Source organism: Culex pipiens, chromosome 3, assembly GCF_016801865.2.
Source record: "Culex pipiens pallens isolate TS chromosome 3, TS_CPP_V2, whole genome shotgun sequence".
Classification (NCBI taxonomy): Eukaryota; Metazoa; Arthropoda; class Insecta; order Diptera; family Culicidae; genus Culex; species Culex pipiens.
In genome coordinates this window covers 25,226,155-25,237,204 of record NC_068939.1, presented here as the reverse complement: position 1 = coordinate 25,237,204, position 11,050 = coordinate 25,226,155, and the positions used below count along the sequence as shown (strand labels likewise).

The 11,050-nt window shown below is 33.5% G+C and overlaps 1 protein-coding gene across 1 annotated transcript; it reads right to left on the bottom strand.

Moving 5' to 3' along the window:
• Positions 1-5,697: 5,697 nt before the first annotated feature.
• Positions 5,698-6,593, bottom strand: LOC120420699 (serine protease SP24D-like). The gene is made up of 2 exons (XM_039583796.2): positions 6,325-6,593; positions 5,698-6,270 (listed from the first exon to the last, which is right to left on the bottom strand). The coding sequence occupies exons 1-2, from the start codon at positions 6,534-6,536 to the stop codon at positions 5,760-5,762; spliced, it is 723 nt and encodes a 240-aa protein (XP_039439730.1). The 5' UTR covers positions 6,537-6,593; the 3' UTR covers positions 5,698-5,759.
• Between the last annotated feature and the right edge of the window lie 4,457 nt (positions 6,594-11,050).

The following is an 11,050-nucleotide window of genomic DNA, read 5'->3' as shown; positions in this document are numbered from 1 at the left end:
GTCTTTGGGTGTGTATTTATATCAGAAAAGGTACTTCAAACTGCTGGAAGTTTAATCCATGATTTAGCGTTTGAAGTAGGGGGAACTTCGGAAGAATGTGAATTTAGTGGTTCATGAGGCAAGAATTTCAAAGGTGATTTAAGCATACTTTAAGTTTAATGATTTTTTCTTACATAATTTGTGCATTTTACATTTTTATGAATATTTAAAAATAAGGTACTTTGAAGGAAATTTAGCTTTTCACGCACAATAGCTTTTGTAAAACCCTTAAATTTTTGTACAAAATATTACATACTTCGTTAGATATTTCAAATAAAAAAGGGATTTTATTAAGGGGTTACATACATGTAAATCGACAAAAATAGCAGTGGTTGGTTTGAGCACACGATTAAACTTTTTTTTAACCTGTTTTCAGCCCGAGCAGACGGAAATAACTTGGAAAGGTCAGTTTTTGATATTGTGAGAAGATCAAAATATGTTATTGGGATGATCTGATTAGTTGTTAAAATAACAAAAATCAATAACAAAGATTTGTTCGAAGAATAACTTAAACTGTTATTATGTTGTTATTGCAATAACAAACCAATAACACAGAAGGAATCATGAAGGAATAACAAGATTTGTTATTTAGTGCGGAGAGGTGGAGCAGCATAATAACAAAAAATGTTATTGAACTGGTATGTCTCCATAACAAAAAAAGTTATTTTTTTGGTATATTTGTAATTTGCAAATAAACCTGCAGTTGCCATAACTCCTCTGTACTAGTCAGGGCTGCAGAGTCGGGTACCTCCAAGCGACTTTGAATCCATACTTTGAAGACAACTCCGACTCTGGATGCAGGATATGACGTCAACGACGACTTCAGCTCTCCAAAAATACCCGACTTCACAGATTCCAACTCCAAGTAAAAGTTGCTGAAAATTAGATGCATCCGATGCAGTCTCCGAGGTCTCATTCCAGCTCGAACTTCAACGTCAGCTCCGACTTCCTGGCTCTGTGAAAATAATAACAGTTTTTGTTATTCACACTTCAAAAATTCTCAATAAATAAGTTAATTCATAGTTCTAGCCAATTTTAGCAAAGTCCCTTAGGGGGTATATCAAATAATTAAAAAAAATCAACTTTCAAAATTTCAACTTTTTAGAAAAATTTTAGCTTAAGGACCCCATTTCATGGACAAAATAATGACCCTGACGAAATTGGTCAAAATTATTCCCGTAGTTCTAACCATTTCAAACAAAGTCCTGTAGGGGGTATATCAAATAATTAAAAAAATCAACTTTCAAAATTTCAATTTTTTAAAATAATTTTAGCTTAAGGACCCCATTTTATGGCCAAAATAATGACCCCGACGAAATTAGACAAAATTATCCCAAAGATCTAAACATATTTAACAAAAGAAAAAATAATAACATATTGTGTTATGGACACTTAGAAACTTTTCCATTTGTGCGATTTATGGTAATTTTATTTCTAAGTCAGTATACCGAACGAATAACAAATTTTCTTATTAGGAGAGTTTTTGAAATGTATAACATTTCCTCTTATTAGCGTGTTATTAAACATTTTCAATATAATATCTCTTCAAAACCAAATTTTGTTATTTTATCAGAAACTGTTATTATTTGTTCTTCTTTATGTTGAACTTCAGGATAAAATAATAACACTTTTTGTTATTTTAACAGGATTTGTTATTGAAAAATTATTAATTTTGTTATTACCGTCTGCCCGGGAGAGCATTGAAGTATACATTTTCACCTACTAACAAAACAAATTTGAAGATATTTGGTTGCATCATTGCCGAGATACAGCAATTTCAAGTTAGCAGTTTAAAAAACGGGTGCCACGATATCTCAACACTGCCTTGACCGAATCGGCTCAAAATTTTGGTGAAGCCTCGCTAAACCGGTCCGGTTTGCAGTACGAAGGCCGATTTTCAAAAAGTTTATTTGAAAAAAAAAGATAAACATATTTTTAAGTTTTTCATTTAAAATCGCCAGTTTCAGATTTTTGTAATTTTTTTAATTACAAAATTTCAAAATCGGGCTTCGTCGTGCACACGGGATATGTCTTGGGTGTCTTTACCCAAAATTTGGTCCATTCCATCTCAAGATATCGTGGCACCCGTAAATCAACTCGGTGTTCAGAGAAAAACGCTCACAAAGTTTGACAGTTCGCTTTGCGCATGGCAAAATTTTGAGCTTAAATCGTTTCCTACTCAGTTTAAACTTGAAATATCTTCATGAAACTTTCAGGAGTGTTTGAAAATCATCATTAAGGTGGATTTAATAATTTTTCTGTAATATGAAATTTTGTGATTTTCTACATGTGTGTAACCCCTTAAACAAAAATGGTTCATTCAAAAAAATAAAAAATACAGTTTTTTGTGAAAATTCTCAGAGTAAATTGTTTATACTGATTTGAAAAAAATCTTTTTGCTACTTAAAAATTGGTTTAAAAAAACTAATGTTATCAAATCATTTGAATTCCTAAAAAATGTAATATAATGCCTTTTCAAGCCTTTAAGCTAACTTAAAAAAATGAAATCATTATTTTTTCCTTGGTAGTCCCAATTTCTTTTAATTTTCACGTGGGCACCAAACTTGTATAGATTTTTTTTAACGATTTTTTTGTCAAGCAGTTAAATAAACTTTGAATTTCACGTCGTTTGCATATTGCGAATTGCATAATTATTAATATGTGTGCATTAAATAAAGAGTATTCAGTGGTTTTATTAGCATTTCTAGTTTTAATAGCTGAGCAATTCACAACAAATCAATCAATTTCATGCATTTTTATCGCAAAAAACGACATTTCACATGAATTTCCTAAAATTCATACATTAAAACTTTAGGAATTTTAACATGTTTTAAGGGACAAATACCCAACAAATTTGACCCAAAAATAAAAAAAAAAGAAAAAAATGTCACTTAGTTTGAAATTAAATAATGCTTTTCATAATTTATTATTCAGAAACGTATATAAAATCTTAAATCAATGTTGGCTTGAAAATCCAGCGGAAATTATTTTTTTTTTTAGAAATTTCACAATATGCAATCAACTTAAAACAATTGAAACTGCATTTTCTTGCAAGCAATCATTTTTGCAAAGCTTCCACCAAATTCTCCGCCTGTGCAGATAATAAATGCACACAAAATATTTGCACACTTAAAAATCATACCCCTTCTCCTCTCCGCTCGTCTAGATTGGTGTGGGTCTCGACTGAGCTTTTATGCTTCGAGCACTTTAGACCAGTTTCACACTGGGGAGTGTGTCTTAGATAGTTTTTTTTTCTGCTGTAGTTTAAGGTGTGCACTTTGTTGGAGTGCTTTTAATTGGGGATTTCAGAGATTTTGCAACAATCGTAAAAAATTCAGCATTTAAATGAATATGCATTTCGAGACAATGATGTATTTTGCTTCATATAATTGTCAGGTATCTCTGGGCTAAGTTTCAGAAAGTTTGCGGATGTAATTTTCGAGATACAGCCATTTTCACCTTAAATGTTTTTTTTAACAACCACCCAAAAAATAAAACGCATGAAATTATTTGTTGTGAGTTTTTGATTGGCGGGCCAAATTTGCAGCTAGTATGAACTTACGGGTAAATTGTGGAAAATTTAAAAAAAAATGAAATTACGCTATTTTTACCTATAAAACAAAACTAAATTCCATCAGCTGTTTTTATTTTTTATTTTTTGCAAATTTCTAGTTGGCCATTTTCGTCATTCCATCAATAAATAAATTCAATTAAAAATATCAATTTTTTTTTAAATAAACTAGTTTAAAAAAAGGAAGTTATATTATTTTTGATAAAATGTTCAACAATTAACAAGGAATCCATATAACGTCATGATTCGAATTCCCGGACGCTTCGAAACCCGGACACTTCAACCTGTTTTATCAATTATTTGGATATAAGTTCGCATTATGAATGTCAAAACTGTGTTATATGATGGATTCTAACATCAACTTTCATTTAAAATTTGTTTGATCGCTGTAGTTAATGCCAAAACAATTAAATAAAATAAAATTATAAGTTTACCAAAAATGCGAAACATTTCAACGGAAATATTTCATAGACATCCGAAGCACCGGGAAGGCAAAGCAGAAATTTATGGTTTTGATTTTCTTAAATTCTAGCCATTTTTATATAAACTATCGATTGTTTTGATGTTAACAGCTTATTTGAGACCTAAAGAATGCCATTCACTAACATTTTAGTTAAAATTTGTGCGATTCATAAGCAAAATCGAGTGTCCGGAATTCGAAGCAAAAGTGTCCGGATTTCGAATCAGCTTTGAACAGTGTCCGGGATTCGAAGCACAACAAGTCATTTTAATTTTAAAATTCTGATTGCAAATTGTTAGGAAAGACATATTTTGCATGCATTCTCTTAAAACTGACTGTTTATACTAAATCATGACGATATTTCTACATTTAAAACTTATTACATGATTTTTTGCCAGCTATAATAAAAATAATATGGTACTAAGTGTCCGGGTTTCGAATCATGACGTTATTTTTGCTCTATTTAAAAGCTTTCTTTTGTCATTAATACTGTATTTGATAACAAACCTTAAAAAAAGTTTTATAACTCACAATAAATGGTTTATTTTTTTCGCAAAGATTTCTGGACAAGATCTTTGTGTCATACATGAAATAAAATCATAAATAACAAAAATTAAACCTAACTATAATTTTTGATTATCATCAAACAACTTTACAGTTGGGCCAACGGGCCATTTTACGTAATCATTCAAAATGGATCCGCGGGCCTCTAAAAATCACCTCGTGAGCCACATTCGGCTCGCGGGCTATACTTTGGTCACCCCTGTTTTAAGGAATTGATAGAAACCAGAATCTTGGAAACCAAAAAATCTTGCAAAATAAATCGGAAGCCAAAACTAAGATTTATATTAACTAATGATTGCAGAATAACTTCATTCATAATCTACTCAAATGAAATGTCTGTTTTATTTTTATTATTTTTTTTTTGGTTCCATGGTTCATTTTTGCCCCTAATCACTCGATTTTGGCGTAGGTCAACGGAAATAAACTTCCCGAGTAGACGGAAATAACTTGGGAATAACATTCTTTGTTATTTGAAAAGACTAGGCCAATAACATTTTATGTTATTAATAACCAGATTTGTTATTCGTCGTTATGATTTTTTTGTTATTGGTTTGTTATTGTAATAACAGACTAATAACATTTTACGTTATTTTTCGAACAAATCTTTGTTATTATTTTTTGTTATTTTAACAACTAATCCGATCATCCCAATAACGTTTGGAGTTATTCTTCCATAACAAAAAATGTTATTCTCAAGTTGTTTTTGCTGTCAATCAATATCAGACCAATAACAATTTTTGTTATGATAACATAAACTGTTATTGAACTCTTATGCAAAAATGGATTTTTCAAGATTATTCCATAACACTTTCTGTTATTTTAACAGTATTTGTTATTGAAATGGCATGAATTTAGTTATTACCGTCTGTTCGGGTTTGAAGTTTTTTTATTGCTTGGGCCTTGAAGTGCTCGAAGAGAATAGTTATTGCGGCGGGTTACCTGGTCAGAACAAGATCAAATTTGGAATATAGCCTAGTGATGGTCAATCTTTGAATTCAGGGGGTAGCTGATTTGGACCACCCCAATGTTCATGTTGATTTTAATTTTTAAATTCAAACAAGGATTTCGCTGAGCTGACATTTATTTCACGATCATTTCCAGACATCTATTTTGCTATCACAACTCCTAATTTCTCTTCGTCCTATCGATCCACTCCCGATAGTGCGTCACCTTGGCATATCCATCGGCATACTTCGTCCCACAGGATCCCTGCACAAAATTGGCCACCCCAACCTGGCGTCCCTCGAACACCGCCGGACCACCGGAATCCCCGTGGCAAGCTCCGTTCCCAACCTTTTCGTTGAAGCAGATCAGCCCCTCCCGGTCCTTCCCGCAAGACTCCTGCGTGTCCACCAACATCCGGTTGAACTTGAGCAGCTCGGAGAAGTCACGATCCTCGGTACGACCGTGCCCGGAAATGACCACCACGGAGTCCTTGGGCAGATCATCGCCCTCGTACAGCGCGATCGGTTGGCTCAGCTCGTCGTACTCGATCGACTCGCCCAGCTTGATCAGCGCGATGTCGTTCTGGAAGTCCCCGTACGATTCGTGCGCGAAGATCGCTTCCGGCTCGAAGCGGCGGCCACCCTCAACCAGGTGCTGGGAACCTACAAGGACGGAGAGGTTCGCGGCAACCCTAGAAGAGAGTAATAATTGAAATTATGGTATTTTTAAACATTGCGGTACTTACGATCCATTCAGTTCCAGAACGCAGTGCGCCGCCGTCAAGATCCACCGGTTGTCGATGATCGATCCCCCGCAGTCAAAGTGTCCGTTGTGGAAGAGCGCCACCTGGTAGGGAAATTGGCGATCCTCTGCGAACTGGCCTCCAAAGATCCGACGAGCGAAACTGGGACCAACGAGGGTTCCTAGGAAGAGGCAAACGATCGCGAACTTCTTCATGATGATCCGGGCAGGTACTGAACCGACTTCGATGGGGAACGATAGTGGACGAGTTTGGCAAAAGTTGGAAGGTTTTATAGTAACGGTGTTCTAACATCATGGCTGGGCGGTGAAAGTGAAAATACTTGAAAAGTTTACACGTGCTACTTGAAACTGTGACGTGTCAAGAAGTTCGATGGGCGTGTTATCAGTGGGGTTCTACAAACGTTAATTACGAAAAATGACGCAGTTTAAGGAATATTTCACGGGCCAAGTCATGGGTACCATGCAGATACTTGAAACCTGGAAGTTTGATAGGTAGAGACATCTTACGGAATTGTCTGAAAAATCATCATAGAAACATTAGAAGAAGGGATAAGTTGAAAGCTTTTAGATAAAGGAGGTGAAAAAAGGATACAAAGTTTCAATAAAGGATAACTAAATACGCTAATGCGCAGACTCACCATTTTGTGGCAATAACTTGATTATGAGTAAAACCGTCAGCGGTGCTTTACCCTTTTATCTAATCTAATCTAATCTAATCTAATCTAATCAGACCCTAGCGCAGCCAACCTTTCGAAGGGATCCTGGAGAGTGCCTTAGGTTAGATGACGCCTAGCACTCTTCTTGTCATTTATTAACATTTGTAGTGCGCCATTGCATTGAAATGCATTGAAACATCACAAGCGTTAAAGCGGCCAGGCCTACTGCGTAAAGCCGTATCGCAGAGATGATTCGTAATTGGGTTGAGATTGAGCACTGAGTGTTCGAACAACAACACAATTCTGAATCGACAGGGGAGGAAGAAGCGTGGGGACACACCACCATACGCTCCGAGATTTTGGTTGTATTCGTTGGGAGCACCATGCTAAGAAGGTTTGGTACTCCGGGACCCTCTGGGATGGGACATTGTATTTCCACGAATGCCCTGGACACTATTTGCCGTGGTTATAGCGCCACAACTCGCTCTTCAGCGGTGCTTCACCCTGTTAGGCATTAAATAAAAGCAAATAAGAGAAATATTTACAACTATTTGAAATATCAATGGGTTATTTCACCTCTTATGGAACGTTATAAATCGTAAAACCGATCAAGCAGCCGAACAGTTCGAATTCAATGATTTTGGTTTTTATTTTTCATGTAAATATGCAAAATTGAAGAGCTATCTTACACACTAAGAAAAACCCGTGTAATATTCTCTCTAATTTGATGCACATAACTGGAGCGTCAAAAAAGACGTAATATTACATAAGAATGTAAAATTACACGATATTGAAAACTAACCATCATAGTGTAATTTTACATTTATCGGTAGAAATGATGACGTATGGTGCAAAACATTTTCTAGATAGTCTCAGTAATAAATCAAAATTTGGTTGTTTTGAATGATTTTATTAAGTTTCCATTGTTATTTACACTTCCACATTTATCAAGTCACCAATTCAACGATTAGCACATGAACACTGAGCCGTCCTCTTCCTGCTTGTTCCATTCATCACCTTTAATCAGATTCCACCACAAACATCACACTTCTTTAATTTGCTTCTTTCTTCTAAACTTTCGGTATTCTGGGTCAGGCCACTTTCTTGAAGTAGCAGCCGTTTTAAGTTGGCTGCTTAGAACATCGAATGTTTGGTTTCCCCGGCAGCAGTTCCGCGGCTACTCTTCCGGATAAAAATGTATAACTGCAACCTGAAACAAAAAGAAAACAAACAAGCTGCACTTTTCGTTGGGATCGGACCGCGCACATTAAAACTTACCTCTGTCAGCTTTTTAATGATGCAATCCAGGCCTTGTTGTGGTAGATTCAAAGCATTTTGCGGTTCCCCAGCGGAAAAAATATTCTCCATGCCAAACATGCACAACGATTTGACGTTTCAACTTCAGGCGCGTGAGAAAAAAACACGTGCTATTACATTATATTTGATGTAACGTTACATCTTAAAACACGCTCCAGTTATGTGCATCAAATATAATGTAAAATCAGGTCAAAATAGATGTATTGTCACATCAGAAGTTGTGCTTCACTTTTCCAATAAAAATTTTGACATTTTGTGTCAAATCAAATGTAAATTTACATCATAATCTCGTTTACATAATTATTTTTTACGTCGAATAGTAAATTCCGTTAAGTGTAATATTCATTATTTTTAGTGTGTAGGCGTACTAAAACGTTTGATCAAGTTTTCAAAAGGCCCTTAGAGTTGCATTGATGGCTTAGGTTTATTTTCAACATAGAATTAAAATCATTAAAATGCATCTATCCAGCAACAGATCATATGAGAGCAGTTCTCTACGAAATCGATCTTTTTTTAATTTTATTTTTTGTATTTTTTAAATCCGGCTGAAACTTTTTTGGTGCCTTCGGTATGTCCAAAGAAGCCATTTTGCATCATCAGTTTGTCCATATAAACTTCCATACAAATTTGGCAACTGCCCATACAAAAATGATGTATGAAAATTTTCAAATCAATTCTAACATTTCAAAAGGGCGAAACTGTCAATATTACGCCCTTTTGAAATGTCAGTCTTGATTTAAAAAAGCCTTGAAATTCCAGAAAAGTTGGCATTTTATGTCCCCTAAAACATATAAAAAATAATAAAAATAGAGTTTTTTGCAAATCAAGTTTAAGCGACAAAAAGTTAATTTAAAAATCACCAATTTTTTTACCGTGTACCATTTTTTTCAGTGTAGTCCTTATCCATACCTACAACTTTGCCGAAGACACCGAATCGATCAAAAAATTCCTTCAAAAGATACCGATTTCTGAATTTTCATACAGCATTTTTGTATGGACAGCTGAAAAATTTGTATGGAAATTTATATGGACAAACTAATGATTCAAAATGGCTTCTTTGGGCATACCGAATTCACCAAAAAAGTTTCAGCCGTATTAAAATATACAAAAAAAAAAACAAATGACCGAAATCTGAGAGAATTCCTCATGAGCAATTCTACATCAAAACCGGATATGGATTTTATTTATATTTAACTTGCTTAAACTTTGTGGATGCCTTCAATATGACCATAGAAGCCATTTTGTGTCATTGGATCACTTATAAACAAGGCTCCACACAATTTGGCATCTGTCCATAGAGTCTATACTTTTAATTACTAAAACCAATATCTCAGAAACAGATGGTCCTATTTTCATTGATTTAAAAACGAAACATTTGTGAATTTTTATGATCATTTCAAAAAATAACTTTGAAATTTTATAAATCACGATTTCAAAAGGGCCAAATATTCAACAATAAGCTCGTTTGAATTGTTAATCTTGATTTCAAAATTTTCAAAATATTGCTTTGCAAAGGTCATAAAATTTCCCAAAAGTTACATTCTTTAACTTAAACCTCAATTTTTCTTGTTGCTTCTTCTTTTATTCGCTGTATTTCAGCAACCAGAGGTCCAATATGCAATGTCTCTTAAGCCATTACATTGAAAATGTTCTCAACTTTTGGAATTACTTGTTTTTTTTTTATTGGCGAATCATGGAAACTTTTTTGAAAAACTGAAACTTTTCAGCTTAAATTTTTGTGTAATTTTGTTAAATAATCTGTAAAGTACATTTCGATGACAATTTGATTTCACATTAAAAACTGAAGTCAAAAAATCATAAAATAAATCATAACTTGGCTGATAATTTTTGTCCATACTTTTCTATGGCTCAAAAGTTGTGGTTTTTTGCCTCCTTAAACACATAAAAAAAAACAAAATTTAACAAATAGGAATAATTAGAAATATTTTTTTTTAAATTGATTATAAAATCGGTTTTATTTTTTTTTATTTTTTTGCTAGGACAAAATTATTTTCCGAGTAGTCCTCATCAATATGTGATGAGGAATGATTAAAAGCGAGCACAAATATTTCAAACTGCTCTAAAATAATCAATTTTGTGTGAACAAAGTTTCAATTCAGTTTTGAAACATTTTTTGTTGTTGTCTTAATTTGTGTTGATCACACAGAATCAAGAAGATATTTAAAAACAGTTCATTAACATATGAAATACAATAGCTTAAAAAAGTCTTTATTTATTTCATCAAATTAGCTGTTTCTCCAAATTAAAACAAATTATTTTGCTAAACTTTTTATGTAAACTTACCTGCTAACTTTCTACTGAGCTAATTATTACTCCATTTCAGTTTAGCAAGCTTTTAGAAGCGTTTTAAAAAATGTGTTTCATAAAATGGGATTTCGAACAAAATAATTTTTTTTTATCATTTCATTTAATCCGTTATTTTGTAATGGAAAAATGTAAATAATAAACTTAAAATTGTTTTATTGTTGTATTTACTGATTTTTCTACTAAATAGTTATTGAAACAACTCTTGAAATATACCTAATGCTATTTTCAATAAGTCAGAAATTTTACTGAGTATTGATTTTCTCGAAAAAGGGAAGATAGTTTATAAATTTCAAAAAAAAAACTTGGAGAAAGTATTTAAACATAATAGTAGTTTATGCAACAAGTTGCAAAAAGAGGATTTTTTCAGCACGAGTCGTACATTTATCAAACGAGGTTCACCGAGTTGGA

What these genes read in the sequence shown, in the direction of transcription:
- LOC120420699 (XM_039583796.2), bottom strand. Translation starts at nt 6,536, where the DNA reads ATGAAGAAGTTCGCGATCGTTTGCCTCTTCCTAGGAACCCTCGTTGGT. An exon ending in GTTCTGGAACTGAATGGATC is followed by an intron (nt 6,271 to 6,324) that starts GTAAGTACCGCA and finishes ACTCTCTTCTAG; the next exon opens with GGTTGCCGCGAACCTCTCCG.